Genomic DNA, 16628 nt, shown 5'->3' on the forward strand with positions numbered 1-16628 from the left:
AGAAAGACATGAAAGTATAAGAAGTGGGTACTGACCTGAAGAAACTGAAACCTTTCGGGGAAACAGAATCTGTCAATATAATCACAGAATAATACATGAAAAGTGCCTCAAATGTGGCGCAGAATAGGAAGGGGTTTGGAGAGGAAGGTACTGGCTGCTATCAGGGACTCACGTGAGGCTTCCCAGGAGAGAGTGGGACTTGGGCCAGGGCCTAAAGGCTCCATAAGACTTTAACAGACGGCTGTATGGAGGGAAATATTCCAAACAGAAAGAAGAGAATAGGATGAAAAGATTGGGGCGTACTGTAGAAATAAATCAGTCTAAATATCAGACTAAATGTAGGATAAAAAACTGAAATCTGATCATCCAGGGCCTTTACAAAGTAACTCTGTATTTCATTACATTTTATAATATAAACAAGAAGTAGAATGAAATTTAGCTGTAGTTATTTAAGAAAAACGTCCTTTTAAAAAGCTTAGAAAGTTTTATCTGTCAAATTTCAGGAATTTTCTTCTATTGCTATTTTGAGTAAGTATCTTAATGTTCAGATAGGCAGATTTCTAATTAGAACAAATGACCTCATCTCCCATCACACTTTACCTCCCAGAGACATTTTTACATTCTATTAGTTTATCCTCTGAGAAAAGAAAGAGATTAAGTCCTTAAAATTAGTATTAACTGAACAAAAAAACAGAACCATCAAATTTCCTATTTTTAACTCTCTAAGGAGGTAACAAAGTTTTTAAGTACAAAATTCCTGATTATAAGTAATACCCTATTTGCTCAATACTAAGATGGACATTTTTTTCACATTTCAATATTTCTGAAAAAAGATACATCTAAAATTTAATATATACAATCAATGAGATAAAGGTGTTTTCTCCCTGAAAAGCTATGATTACATCGAAAATGCATTTTACAATCGACGGTATCTTAAAACTAAGAAAATATGGTGATGATAAAAACCATTGGCCATCAGGACCCAATTCTTCAGCAGTCATGGTCCCTCAGCTGTCTGAGTTTCTGGGGAGATTTCAATAGATTTTAACCACGGTATCGTGGACACCATGGAAGTCAGGCAATGTCCACATCTATGCCTGAATCAGAGAGGGGAACTCTCACAGTGATTGTACAAGGTTCATATCTCATCCAGTCACCTCAAAATCTGCCCCTCCTATCACCACAGGAACCCAGGTTAAAAAGGGGGCAAGAGAAGAGTTTTCTGATGCTTGTTAAGTCCAGGAGCTTAGCTCATCTTTTGATATAGCCTGATCTACCAGGACCACACTGATCAGGGCCACATGTGCGTATTCCACATCAGGCAACAAACCATCCTAACTTAAATACCAGGTGGAATTCAAATACCAGATGGAGTGCAGTTCTTCTACCTTTACTCTCAGGGCTAGCTAAGCCCAAGCAGAGATGCCTCCAAACCTGCTCTAAAGCAGTCATTTGGGAAAGAGAGAAAAGTCATTGTGCAAATGCAAGCCATTCTAAACTACTAAGTCTTAAGGAGATAATGAACTGTTTGTTCAAACTGCTCCCTTCCATGCTACAATACCAGACCACCCGGTGATTACCCTTAGTGCTCCGCAGCCATCTTCATTTGTTAACGTTTCTCACGGGTAACAGGAGAACTGAGAGCCAGGGGCATATGCCTCATTTAATTTCACCACAAACAAACCTGAGGTCTAACTATTATTGTCCCCATTATAATAATGAAGAAACAGTAGCTTCTAGAGAATGAATGACCTGGCTAAGGACATACAACCAGGAAGTGTTAGAATAGGAATGAGGATCACCAAAATATCCTGCCTTCTGCTACTACTTTTACAAAGAGAGAAACATACTGCCTAGGTTAAGAGACACGAAGATGACAGAGCAAGTCATAATTCTAAATACCTCACTCATTCAACAAACATTTAGGTGATTCTATACCATCAAAGGACAACTGCAAAAAGTATTTGAAAAATAAATATTTAATAATAATAATGTAACCATATCATAATCTTTAGACTGCCTTTGTCAAAATTCTTTCCATCATCTTCAGATTCTGTCTAAAAAAAAATTATATATTGTATTTCTCTTTACAAGTGGGGTTTAAGCCACTGTACAATACTTTAATATTTAAAATATCGAACTTATACTCTTATGTTCAATGTAAACAAAACCTCAGGTTTTCATTCTCATTTTCTTCTTTCTTCCTGCAAAAGGACGCTTTATGCCCATTTTTCAGATAAAAGAGGCTAAAATAATACGACTGGAAGAGATTTAAAGACAGAAAAAAGGCACTGAGAGCTAGCAAACCAGCTAAGGATGGAACAACTCCCCAGGTCTCCAGAGGGGCTGCTGGGGGTGAGGAGGTCTATAAACCAGCAAATACCACCTGCCTACTTTTAAGCTTAGAGAGGTGCATACCTTTGAAAGCGACAGAATTTAAGTCCAGTGAGGCACTTTCAGAAAATGGCATCAAAGGTTGGACTATAAATCTTTCTTATTCGCCAGCCACTGGACATTTAAGAGCAAAGATATTGATGAGCTCTTTCTCTTCTTTTCTTCTTCCTTGTAACAGATGTATGATTCATGGACTGTCCTTTAGTGGTCTCCATTTTCATCTTATTGCTCTTTCTTTGCTTCTGCTTTCTGACAGCTCTGAAAAACAAGGTGCTAAATTATTTTGTAGAATGAGCACAGTGAATTATGTAATTATGTTGAAGTTTAATTAACTAGCTAACCAAATAAGAAAACAGAGGGAAAGAATTTACTGTATTATAAGCATAAATCCTCAGAATCCTAACCATAATAACAAGGAGATAGAGTCCTGACCAAGCAAAATGTTTGAGAAAAGAAATTTCTTTGAAAGATGGTGACTACAGATTTAGAACAATCTATTCAGGACAAACACACCACAGAAGTAAATAGTCAGACCAATGAGTTGGGAGGGTTTTTGGTTGGTTTTTCTTTCTTTCTTTTTTTTTTTTTTTGGTACATCTGTACTGCTCAACTCAGCACTTCAATCTCCAAATCCCTGAATTACATTTTTCATTAAAAAGACCAATACACTGGCAGTTAGCAGTGGTAGAAAAATGAAATAGCACAATGGAAAAAACTGAAAAGGCTTAAAGAGGCCCATCTTATAGTCCTACAGCTAATTTTCCTTTCCTCAGTAGATCTAAAAGTCCTGACAAGTGCCATACAGGATGCCCACATTTTGTGGTCTCTTCTTGAAGACTAGCTTCAAAATGAACAAGTTGAAGCCGCTATGGAGAACAGTATGGAGGTTCCTTAAAAAACTAAAAATAGAACTACCATACGACCCAGCAATCCCACTACTGGGCATATACCCTGAGAAAACTATAATTCAAAAAGATACATGTACCACAATGTTCACTGCAACACTATTTACAATAGCCAGGACATGGAAGCAACCTAAATGTCCATCGACAGATGAATGGATAAAGAAGATGTGACACATATATACAATGGAATATTACTCAGCCATAAAAAGGAACGAAACTGAGTTATTTGTAATGAGAGGGATGGACCTAGAGTTTGTCAGAGTGAAGTAAGTCAGAAAGAGGAAAACAAATACCTTATGCTAACACACATATATAGAATCTAAAAAAAAACGGTACTAATGAAGCTAGTGGCAGGGCAGGAATAAAGATGCAGATGTAGAGAACGGACTTGAGGACACAGGGTGGGAAGGGGAAGCTGGGATGAAGTGAGAGAATAGCACTGACCTACATACACTACCAAACGTAAAATAGATAGCTAGTGGGAAGCAGCTGCATAACAGGGAGATCAGCTCGGTGCTTTGTGACCACCTGGAGGGGTGGGATGGGGCGGGTGGGAGGGAGGCTCAAGAGGGAGGGGATATGGGGATATATGTATATGTATAGCTGATTCACTTTGTTGTACAGCAGAAACTAACATAACATTGTAAAGCAATTATACTCTAATAAAGATATTTTTTAAAAAAATGAACAAGTTGAAACCCACTCTCTAAAAAACATTAAATCACACCTGAAAAAAAACAAAAACAAAAACCCAGATCCTTTGTTTCAGGTGCTCTCTGAACTACATTACAGGCAATCTATAGCTGAGGAAGATTACTGGTCTATCCATTCACTTTCTCCAAGCTAGCAGAATCATGCCATTTATCATATCATGAACAAAGGGATGGGCTGGGGCTGCCAGTAGTGGCAAACCTGGGCATTTCCATGGCTGCCCAGCAATATCAATTGTTAGATTCACTTCTCCTAAACCACCACAAGTCCTAGGGAAACGCTTCTTCTTGATCGTCCCAGGACCAAAACCTGGGAAAGGAGCTTCATAAACAGTATATAATCTCCTAGTGGACCAAACTCAGCCTCTCTTTTTGTTCATTCAGTATATATGTTAAGTGTTGGAAATACAAAAATGAATGGACACAGTCTTTGACTTCAAGGAGCTGAGAGACTGAGACAAGGCAGATGTCACCCTTCCCTTTCCTTCCCCCCAATTTTTTTTAGGGGAAGAAACAGAGGCTATGAAATCATCCATGAGGAAGTGGCAGAACTAGTTTGATTCAGGAAACTGTGTTCTGAATTACCTTGATACTACATACTCTACTATAAATTATTCAGGTATGTAAAATGCTAAGCATATAGTAATTAATAAATAAATATTAGCTATTATTAGTAGCTCCACATGACTACTACTCAGAATTTTGCTTGGCAATTTTATATTTTTCCATGTTTAGATTTTCCACCATGGACTGGGGTATCCTATAAGTTCAAAATAAAACGAATAAAACAGTCATCTTTATACCATTTTGTGCATGTTACATAAATCTCCTTTCCCTCCAGCCATTTTTTAAAAGTAGGATAATGTCCTGATAAGTCATGATTTAGCAAATTTAATGAAGTATAATCTCTTGATGGCAAAGTCAATGAAGCTATGCATGTCTGTATACAAAATTTAAACAAATTTTCTTTGGTTTGTCCACTCAGAAGAAGAACTAAACATGAACCAGATTTCACTAGAAGATACAGTAAACAAAAACAGAAAATATTCATTTGTAATATGAATAAATAAAACTTTCCAGAGATAAAGTCTCTCAACAGTGATAAACTGAGTATAATAAACTGATGGTTTTATTTTGCCTTAAAAATAAATTGACCTAGTATTTGTCCTCTAAATTATAGGTATTTATGTAACTGATAAAATGAGCTCTAACCACAAGAGGGAGCCAGCGCCATTCCAGATCACAACCAAAGGAAAATGAATACCAAGGAAAACCAAATTAACATGACAACTATAAAACATATAAGATGAAAAGATCTTTTATGCCATATATGCTAAAAAAGCTATTAAGATTATTTTTTACTATTATAAAGAAAAAATTTTGCACTGTCAATTTCATTGTAAAAGTTTTTTGAAAGCAATATCTGAAGATCACTGTTCACAGTTTAGGAGTCCTCTCTAAGAGAAGAAAGTGATACTATTTAAGAACTATCAGGTATAACACATCCTAAGGAATTTGGTCTTGAATTAAAATTGATAAAATCTAGTACTAAGAGATACTACATGATTTCCCTCAATGAAAACAACATATTACTATCAAATAGACTAGTCAGGGCTATTTAAGAACCAATAAAGAGCCTACATTGTATTACCAAAATGCAAATTCAGTTTCCACGTGTCATAAGATCACAGAATCAAAGGCTAAGCATGTTGTTTGCAAGCAGAATTACATTGTAATAGTGCAACAACCCCAGATCAATCCTTTATTAGGTTGTATTCTATTCTTATAAAAAAATATAATACTCTTCAATACACCTCTTTAATTAATTTTTAAAATTCCACTTCTACCCTAGATTACTTAGTGGAAATAATTATTTAAAGTAAATTTGATAAAAAGTAATGGAAAAGGTAGTTTAAATACTAGGCAGAGTTCAAATGGCTGGGCTTCAATGGAAAAAAATAATTTCTACTGACCAAAAAAAACAAATGGAAAAGAATTCTAATACAATCACAAGTAGCTACTAAACCATCAGATACTTCTAATAATAATAGATGTTTTTTTTCATCACAAGTCATATGATAGCTCAAAATTTTTATCCTGATCTCAACGGTCATGTAATGTTAAACTTGGTTATCTGGTTTTCACATCAGTAAAACAAGAGGACTCAATAGCTATAATCCCTTCAGTTTAAAAGGAGAAATGTGTAACATTCAAGTTAGCCCTGTTGAAATACCAATAGTTTTTCTAAATATACTATTGTCATTGGTATAACTTTGCTCTGAATTACACAGCTGTATTACACAAATATATAGGAAGTTAGTCACTTTCTACCTTATATTTTGGTTATTTTCATGCCTTACCTGTAAAATTTTAAGCTCTTTGACTCACCTTCATATCCTCCCTCTCCCCATCTATGCAAACAAGACCTAACAGTGAAAGCAACAATTAATTTAGCATTTCTGGATCCTCTGATTATTGTGTACTTCTGTGGATTGCTCCGTACAAATAAACAAGGAAAATTTTTTCTAGTAAATAAAAGAATTCAACTAACTTGTTAACTTTCTTAGACGTAGAGATGTTAGGACAAGTACTCCGTTTATGATCTAATTCACCACAAATAAAGCAGCCGTCTTTAGGGCCCGTGCAAGAATGATCTGGAAGAGCACAGTGATTGCAAATGTTACAGTGGATCCAGGCTGTAAAATAAAAATTAGGTATTAGAAGAGGTTCATTTAATATAATTTTTCATTTGATTAACCTTTATGATAAGGAAGCGTGAATAGTGTTTACTTCAAATATTGTGATTGCTTTGCATAGCTAATTATAATTGGGCTAAAGAGGCCAAGGTTAAGAGGTTGGAATCCCATGTAAACCAGCTAACTTCTTTCTGATACATGGCAACAAATTCAGCCCTTCTGCCATGAGTCATGAGCTTAGAGCCACTGACAAAACGGAGGCTGGCTGAGTGATACAAAACCCTGTTAAAACAAGCCAAAGCAAATGCAACACTGAAACAGGGTAAAGTCATGTCTCTCTTAGAAGGAGAGAAAGTACATTTTGGCAAGTGTAAAAATTAAAAAGCAAGTAAATTCATGCAAGTCTCTATATTATTTTTTTCTTTTGTAAATAGTGAAATAAAAATCCTATTTAGATGAAGAAAAAGTCAAATATTTTCAGAAGATCTCAAACACTAAGTCTAAATACTTACAAGGCTTTACACACTTTTTGCAGAGAAAGCAATGATTCCATTTCCTGCCATCCTACAAAAACAATTTTTAAATTATGTTTAACTTGTCACTAAAAATCAAATTTCCACAATTAAAAATTAAAATGTCTTATTAAAATCTGTGTAAATTATTCATTCCTTATTTCTCACTTTCCTGGGCTTTACAGTTAAATACTTTGATTTTAATTTATGCATTTCTCTACTCAACTCAAACGCCTCCTTGATGGGCCCCAATTTCCTTAACTCTAAAACTGGAGGATTTATCTAAATGATCTTGAAAGTCCACTCCAGATCGAGCAACCCAATCTGCATAAAGAAGGACTCAATGAAAATTTCAAGAGAATTAATGATTCATAGTTTTTAATGTGTCTAGCTGGTATAATCCTTAATAACATTCATATTTGAGAACTTAATGTAATTTAGAAGGACAGAGGTTACTATTTGGGTAATTTAAAAACTGTGAAATAAAACATACCTAAAAAAGTACATGAGATGCATATGTCCAGTTTAATGAGTATTATAAAGTGAACACTGATGAACCCAACAAGTCAAGAGACAATACCATCAGTACTCTAGACACTTCCCCACATGCCCCTTCCCAACCCAGCATTCCTCCTTCCCCACTGAGAAACACCTATCTTGGTTTTTGTGATGGTCACTTCCTTGTTTTTGTTTATTTTTTCCACTTACGTGTGCATCTCTAAATAATAAAATTCTGTTTTCCTCATTTTGTACTTTGTATGATCTGAGCATAATTTTTTTTAAAGAAGAATACAGATAATTTCTAAACTAATTGGAAATATATAATCAGATGTGTTACCATAGTTAAAAACCAGTATAACCAGTAATATAATTATAAAGTTATAAAAAATGTACTTTCCAATAGTTATAAAAATATAGCCTTTCCTCTGGAGAATAATATGTGCGTATCAGCCAACTAAACTTCACATGTTCTTTCTGACTGTATTTAGTTAAAATAACCGAGTAACCTAAAGGTGATCCCACCTTCCTACAAAAATAACTAGGAGGTATGTCCCCTGTAGTCCTTCCTCATCTGTAAGAAGCCCTGTCTACTAGTGCTGTGAGGAGTAAATACACAGCACATGTTATTAATTATTGCTTCATCAGAACAGTGATGGTATCTAATAGTTCAATTCCTTATTTGAAACACCTTAATTTTGCCCTCAACAAAATTTAGCCCTTATTTAGTGCCTTATTTGAAACACTAATAATTTTAGCAGTCATACAGTACCATATAAAAATAACTCAAATAGTTGTTAATGATGATGAAGGCAACTAAGTATTTTTAAAAGCCTGCTGTACTTTATAATTAGAGAAAAAATATTATATTAAAGTATAATTAATAACTGATAATACATTAATACAAATTATAATATTAAAATTAATAACTGATAATACATTAATACAACTTATTATATTAACAAAATAACATTAAACAAATGTAATGAAACTAGTGACCTAAAATAAAACTAATATGTTTGAGTAAAAACACATTCTAAAGAAAACTGTACCTTGGATGTGCAAGAATTACAGTGTTCACAGTGCTGGTTCTCTAGAGAAACATATCGCTGACACAGAGGGCAAAATCTAAGGAGAAAAGAAAGACTGGAAGAAATCAGCTGCATATACTTACTGAGATTCACAAGGTAGATAAAAGTTCACAAGGCATTTGTTACAAAAGTTCGGTGTAATTCAAATTAAATTCAATATAACATTATAGGCCAAATTTAAAAGTAATAAAAGAACTACATGAGTCAATATGAAAGGCATTTGGCGTTAGATATATGGAACTTTATTTTCAGTGACTTGTGTATTTCAAGGTCTCTCTTACCTGTACCCTTCTTCAGTAGGAAGGATTATTTTGTTGGGTGGGATATTGGTGAAAATACGCACAGGAGACTGTTTCCGTCCTGTCTTTCCATGTTTATAAAGTGCATGATTATCATAATCTACCTAGAAAGATTAAAGAGGAAAAATTTCTCAAATGAGTCAACATTCGTTAAGATTCTTTTACCAATACATGAACAAACTGATGCCAAGATACAAATTAAATCAGAGTATTTAATAAGTTCTCAAAAGCAAGAGTTTACTTATTCATCAACAGCCTCAGAGGGGCCTCTATGAGAGTAAAATTTCATTATAAAAAAGGTAAAATGTTATGACACATTCATGTTACCTAGGATTCAAAAAACAACTCTAATCTTCTTGCCAATGCAACAGAATTTGCAGGAAAGGCTTTTATATAATTAAGACTTTAGCTTTGGGCATTAAAACATTCCACCTTTGATGATCTGTGCCAGCTTGTAGAGGGCTTTTCATTTTTTGCCTGTGAAATTCACTGCGTGTCCGTTTTCAGTTCCCCAAGGCTCAGTGCAGCCTCAGTGTGGCCCTCCACCATCACTCTCTGACAGAGCCAGGTGTGGGGGCCAGGCAGTGGCTCTGCCACTCACTTTTATGTGACCTCAGGCAAGTTTGCATCATTTTCATCTGGAAAAGGAGGTTACTGATACTTACCTTGGAGTTGTTATGAAAGTTAAATGAGACAATGTATGTAAAACACTAAATTCAGGACCCGGCATATGGTAGAGACAGATAGAAGGATGGAGTGCAGAGGGACACCTGTAACTATAGTTTTCCCCACAATGACTATTTCGAACGTTTACCTCTCTCCTCAAGATCCCTAACTCAACCTTCCATTTCTGCAGATTATCTGGAAAGTACACTGAGGCCAACAAGCATGATTTCTATTAGCTTCTTGCTCCCGTCTCCTCCCCCAGCCTATCATCCGTGCACATTCTCCGTTTGGTTTTAAGCCTGCCGTGAATCCACCTGGCCACTAAGTGCATCCATCTTCAGGTCAGTCATTCTCAAGGCGTGGTGTCTGGGTCAGCAGCATCAGCGTCGCCTGGGCTCTCGTTAGAAATGCAAATTCTTGCCCACCTAGGACCTAATAACACAGAAACTCTGGAGGTGGGGCCCTGCAATCTGTTACTTTTAACAAGCCCTCCTGGCACACTAAAGTTTGAGAACCACTGCTTTACATGACCCACAAGAACACCATGAGATTTTTATAAGGTTAATACAGGTAGATCGCAACTTTCAAGTAAGTTGTAATAAATTCTTTAGATTCTAAATAAGGTTACACTTAAGAATTTACAACAGAACTGACTTGCAAAGTAGCTATTTAATGAGAGAATTACAAAAATGTAAGGAATCGATGACAATGGAAAGAGAGGCCTTTAGTGGGAGGGAGATTCCTAAGCTCTCTCCATGGCTATGCCAATGCCTGCTAGATTTACAGGTGAACAAATTTAGGAAGACTGATTAACAAGCTTCAGCAGTGGGAAAAAAATAAGTACAGGATGAGGAGACTCAGCTAAATGAGAGACAGTGGGGGGAAAAAAAAAAAAAAAAGCCCTAGGGCGTTCGGCATGTGAGCACGCACAGTCCAACGTGGGGAGTCCACAGTCTATCACGAAGGTGTAAGAGCTGGTGCAGGCTCACAGCCAGCTTACACAGAACTGTAATGTCGTAACAAGGAAAGGAGACGAAGTTAGATCACATTTGAAGCCCTCCATTCAGCTGCTACATTTTAAGAGAGACATTAATAAAGCCAGTTCATTTCTATTGAAAGAAATGGGAATAAATAGGGCTTATAGTTTAACAGATTGGGGGTGTTTATTCAGAAAAGAGATGACTGGGAGGATCTGATAGCTATGTTATAACTGAAGGTGTGTCATGTGGAATAGAAATTAGACTTATCCTTTATTGCTTCGGAAAACAGAAGTAGGACCAATGGTTAGAAGTTAATAGGGAGCATATTTTATCTCCATATGAGAAAATTTTCTAACGATTAGAGCTATTAAATAAATTGAGTTGCCTTGTAAGGCTGTAGGACTTTGCTCAGGGAAAGCATTCAAGTGAGACTAGATGACTGCTTGTCATGAATTTAGTGGAAAGGATTATTACATTGGGAAGTCAGCCTATGTTAAAGCTATGCATCTTTACAACTTTAAAATTCTATGAATATACGTTACCTACTAGAGGCTAAGATACAAAAGCAGATTTTACTTCAAAATCACCGTAAAATAGTACCGTAAGTAGTTTTCTTTTAAAATGATTTAAATTCATAATTTTTCCCTAATGCACCTTCTCTATGTATTCAGTAAATATATGGTACCATATTAAATTCAACAAAGATATTTTGAACATTTATGAGTGTTATAAGAAAAAAAATTCTTCCCAAGAGAATCTTATGAAGATTTTCAAATGCTGGAAAAGAGTATCTTAGAAAGATTTTTAGTAAATGGAATAGTCCATGCAATATAATAGATAGCAGATGGAAGAGAGGGGAAAAAAAAGAATTTCTTTATGGTTACCTAAGGAGTCAGAGAATGTGTGTGTCAGGGAGGTGGTTGATTACTTGATTTTGCATAACCTAATTGAGATTATTATTATTTTTAAATGTGGGTTTGTTGTGCTAATTAACTATAAACATATGGTATGTAAAATGCATGCTGCTAGGATAAATTAATGAACCTCTAACATACATCCATATTTCATAGCTTCATCCACACAAATAAACCTCCTATGGAAGTGCTGTAAAGCAAACACAATTTTGCAAATTGCGTATCACTAGTGGTAGAGCTGATACACCATTTCCCCATCATTATCCCTGACACTTCACTCACAATGATGATGAGAGGCATTTTCGAATAGAAAATTTCTCCCATGGAACTGATTAATGTGATGAAGTACTGTATAGAAATGAGGGAAAGCACAAAATCTCTGCAATTCCTAACTTTTAATTTTATCTATACACAAATTTCTTCTGCAACATGAGACTGAAACTAGTTATACAGAAAACAAGACATTCAAGTTGACAAACATTTATTAGTCTGCACCTACTATGCTCCAGGTATCATGCTAGGAAACAAAGCTTAAATAAAACAGAGTACATGTTTGTATTTTCATAAATCCCTAAAGTGTGTTCTGTTTAATTTCAATATATTCAAAAGATTCCAAGTGAACTCTTCAGCTCCATCAATCAACTTCTACCATAGCAATAAGGTTTTTTAGTCACACCATATTCCATGTAACCTCTTATTTTAAATATCGTATGTATAGATATATACACAGACATACACATACATATGTGTGTTATTCCTCATCACTTCAAATCCATTAAATGTTTTATGTTTATTGTATACTGAATTTTGAGAATTTCACGTGTCACCTTATAATTTACAATCATTTCTCAGAAATTCCTGTCAAAACCTCTTCATTTCTGAACATGAAACCAGACTCGAAAAACAAACAGTTTTCTAAACAGGATGATTTTTTAAAAGACAGCTTTAAAAAAAAGCAAAGATCTCTACTTTTAACAATCCAGACAAATGTCCCAGATTAAGCAGAAACAAGAGATCATAGCATGTTCAAGGTGGAAGGGAAGTGAGAAGATCTAGTTCAGATATGGTAAATACAGGACCTGAATGCCATCACTCCCTGACCCTGACCCTGTGGCAGACATCACTAATCAGTCACGCTACTCTCTGCCACTGAGCCTGGTATTCTCAACAAATTCTCCAGAAAGTCACTACCAATTTATCAGGCTTAAGTCTAAAAGTAAAACTTATCTGGCATCCCTTTTCTGGTTCAGTCATTTTATTTTATAGGTAAGGAAACAGAGACCTGGAAAGATAAAGTGACTTCCCTCAAGACTATATTTAATCTTCTGGAAGGCAGTGCTAAGACTCAAACTTCTTCTGACTCTAAATCAGAATTTTTCATTACCAAATCCTTCCTTTCTAATCTGCCCTTAATAAAGCTCTTGGTTTTCTAGGTCTTTGATAGCTATTTTATTCTGTACTCATCAAGTGCTTTATCACTGAAGAGTCTACATGATTTATATTTTATGAAGATTTGCAGCATTTCCGCCTTCCTCTTACCTAAAAAGTATTTCCAAAAAAAGAGATTTAGTGATTTTTTTTTTTTTTTACTGCATTGTGGTTTCGGGGCTTATAATCATCTCAGGCAAAGTCAGAAAGAAGGCCTAATCAAGGTCTATGGGAAAGACCTGTGAAGGAGGAGAGGAAACTTCCAAATTTTTCATTTGATGAAGGTGGCTAATATAAAGGGAAAAAAATTACCACAAAAAGAAGTTAAAGTAACAAAAGGAAAAAAAAAAGAATGCAAAAGGCTCAGAAAGGATAATAATAAGTCCAGAGAGAGTTTCAAAAGAAAAAAAAATAGTAGAAAAATCATCAAAGGGGAGGTACAACAAACAAAGTTTACATATACCCTAGGAGATCTGGCAAAATCAGTTTCTCCCACTGAGCATATAATGGGCAGTAGTGTTCTTATCTTTAGTAGGAATCATGAAAAATGAAGATTTTTTTTGTTGTATAGGTTTTATTCTAATTCTTCTTCTCAACGGTTGGCTTTCTCTTTATTGGAAAGACTGCTTTTCACCCTGATACACATGGCCTAATTAGAACCTTTTCCACCAATGCACTGAATCATATGATTATTTTCAGTAAGCTTGGACCTCGGAACTAGTCCTTAAAATTAAAACTACAGTATTTCCAAAAGTTCTTTCCTAGTAACACAGGCTGTCTAAACAAACAATAACTGGTTACTCCACATTAATAATCGCTGTCATCTGCTTTATTCTGGATCTGCCTTCTTTGCCTCCTCACCAATTGAAACTCTTGCCCACAGTGAAAACTCATCTCTAAATGTGGATGAAACAGTTTTCTGAGGAACGATGTGTTTTGCAGTTAAAATAATGTGTTTTGTGACATTAAAATTGAAGAAAAGTTTTACCCCCACTCTGGGGCCATCTGAGTGATGACTATAGTGATGGTTACGACAATGCTAATAGCAATAACCTTTTTTCTATATTTGCTGTGTGTCAGGGATGAGGCTAAATCTTTTAATGTATTATCTCAAATAATTCTTAAAACCTTATGAAGCAGATATATTATTACTATGCTCATTTAACAGGTAAGATGAGTTTCAGAGAGTTAGATAAAATGTGTAGGCCTAGCTAGTAGGTGGCAGAACCAGCATTATAACCCAGTTCCTTTTCAACTCCAGAGTTCGTGCTCTTTTTCATTCAAATATTCATTCAACATGTATAGGGCATCTACTACGTGCCAAACATTGTACTAGATGATTATTCACTGTCAAAGGCAGCAGGTGCTCCTGGAAACCAGAAATAGTTTACTTAGTTAACGTCTTCAGGATATGTCAGCTATCTCTGCATTGCAAATGTCCATATTAGAAGCATCCTTCAGATAAGAAACAGAAAACTGGATGCCCGAAAAAGGAAAGTAAACCAGCTTTGAGAAGATATATGGTATGGATTTGCCTAAAGCAGAGCTCAAGAAGTCAAGGTTACAATGACTGTGCTACACACTTTTGGAAAGGACACTGTTAATATGGTTCAAGAGCCATAAAAAAGTCCATTACATTTGATAACGTAACTTTTATAATTCTATTTTAGTTTTGGAAATTTATTTTAAGGGAGTTATGGAAAATATGGAAAAATTATATGAATAAAAGATGTTCATGGCAGTGTTATTTATAGTACCTTAAAGGTGGGAGCAACCTCTAAGTCCAAAAAGAAGAGAATGATAACATAGCCTATTAATGGAATAATTCACTTATTAAAAGCATAAGATTATGTAGCTACATTTTAAAATATACACTTATATAAGGCACCATGAAGAAAGCAGAATTCAAATTCATCTTCTATGATTACAAATATGTAAAAGTGTTTTTTAAAAAGACTGGATGTGAATACAGCTGACCCTTGAACAGCATGGTTTGAACTGTGCAGGTCCACTTATTCGTGGATTTTTTTCAATAGTAAATACTGAACCAAAGTTGGTTGGATCCACAGATGTGAAACTGCAGATATGGAGAAACCTCACATACAGAGGGCTGATTATAAGTTATACAACAATTTTCAACTGCACCCCTAATCCTCCTGTTGTTCAAGAGTCAACTGTACCTCAAAATTATAATATTTGCTATGTGAGGTAGAATCACAGGTAGCATCTGTCCCCTCATTTCTGGTAACACTGTTTCATTATTTCTAAATAATTTTCATAATAGTGTGTATCTTCAAGACTAGAAAGATTAGAACCAAGTGCTATAGGGAATTATACCCATTATCTTGTAATAACATATAATGGAATATAATCTGCAAAAATACTGAATCACTATGCTGTACACCTGAAACTAACACAATATTGTAAATCAACTATAAAAAAAAAAAAAGAAACAAGTGCTACCTTGGAACAACTAGTGAAGACGGTTACAGTTCTAGAGCTGAAAAGCCTTAATCAGAGGCTAGTCAACTGCTCAGAAAAATCAAATAGAAAAACGTCATTACAAAAGTGGAAGCAGTGCCCACTTGGTGACCACACATAGTGATGGCAACAACAGCGTTAACCTCAGAACCCAAGGAAACGAATCCAGGAGAGTGGACACTGAAACAGAAGGTGAAGGACAAGGATGCAAAGGAGGAGGTCCAGTCAGTCTGCCCTGAATCAGCACACCCACACCTCAGCATCTCTGCTTCTCTGACACACCACAACCTCGGGCACACCCCTCCTTAGAGCTCCTGGCATCCTCTGAGCAGCAAAGTGAAATGTACATGGCATTCCACCCACCAGAAAAAGCAATTTATCTCTCTACAGCCTCTGAATGGAGAAAACCCATGTTCATAATGATGATCCTGGGGTGCTGCACAATCTTCTGGTGATGATGAAAGATCAGATCATTTGGTCTAAAACCTGGCTACAGTTCAGAATCACCTGGGAAACTTGGTAAAATATTTTTTCTTAGGGCTTTACCCTCTGATTTTGATTTAGTAGGTTTATTTTGGTACCTAAGAATCTATATATATATATATATTTTTTTTTAATAGCTAACTTTTTTTTTTTTTTTAGTACATTTATTTTTATTTATTTATTTATTTTTTGACTGTGTTGGGTCTTCGTTTCTGTGCGAGGGCTTTCTCCAGTTGTGGCAAGCAGGGGCCACTCTTCATAGCGGTGCGCGGGCCTCTCACTATCGTGGCCTCTCTTGTTGCGGAGCACAGGCTCCAGACGCGCAGGCTCAGTAATTGTGGCTCACGGGCCTAGCTGCTCCGCAGCATGTGGGATCTTCCCAGACCAGGGCTCGAACCCGTGTTCCCTGCATTGGCAGGCAGATTCTCAACCACTGCGCCACCAGGGAAGCCCCTATATTTTTAATAAGCACCCTAGAGATTACAGACATTTAGGAACCACTGCACTAAGTTACATATGATATAGTTTTAGTGTTTCATACAGCTTATGGTGTTTGCATTTACTAAAATTG

The 16628-nt window shown here is 35.7% G+C and overlaps 1 protein-coding gene across 2 annotated transcripts in view; it reads right to left on the reverse strand.

Moving 5' to 3' along the window:
* Positions 1–2005: 2005 nt before the first annotated feature.
* The window catches only part of ZCCHC4 (zinc finger CCHC-type containing 4), a 47277-nt gene continuing 32654 nt past the window's right edge, over positions 2006–16628 (reverse strand). For both annotated transcript variants that reach the window (XM_068542266.1, XM_068542265.1), the window contains 5 exons: positions 9088–9209; positions 8768–8843; positions 7218–7269; positions 6561–6705; positions 2006–2652 (listed from right to left, as the gene is read on the reverse strand). In XM_068542266.1, coding sequence (XP_068398367.1) covers positions 2517–2652; positions 6561–6705; positions 7218–7269; positions 8768–8843; positions 9088–9209 — 531 coding nt within the window. In that variant the 3' untranslated portion in view covers positions 2006–2516. The remainder of the gene's footprint in view (positions 2653–6560; positions 6706–7217; positions 7270–8767; positions 8844–9087; positions 9210–16628) is intronic.

The sequence above is a fragment of the Eschrichtius robustus genome, chromosome 4, assembly GCF_028021215.1.
Source record: "Eschrichtius robustus isolate mEscRob2 chromosome 4, mEscRob2.pri, whole genome shotgun sequence".
NCBI classification, from domain to species: domain Eukaryota; kingdom Metazoa; phylum Chordata; class Mammalia; order Artiodactyla; family Eschrichtiidae; genus Eschrichtius; species Eschrichtius robustus.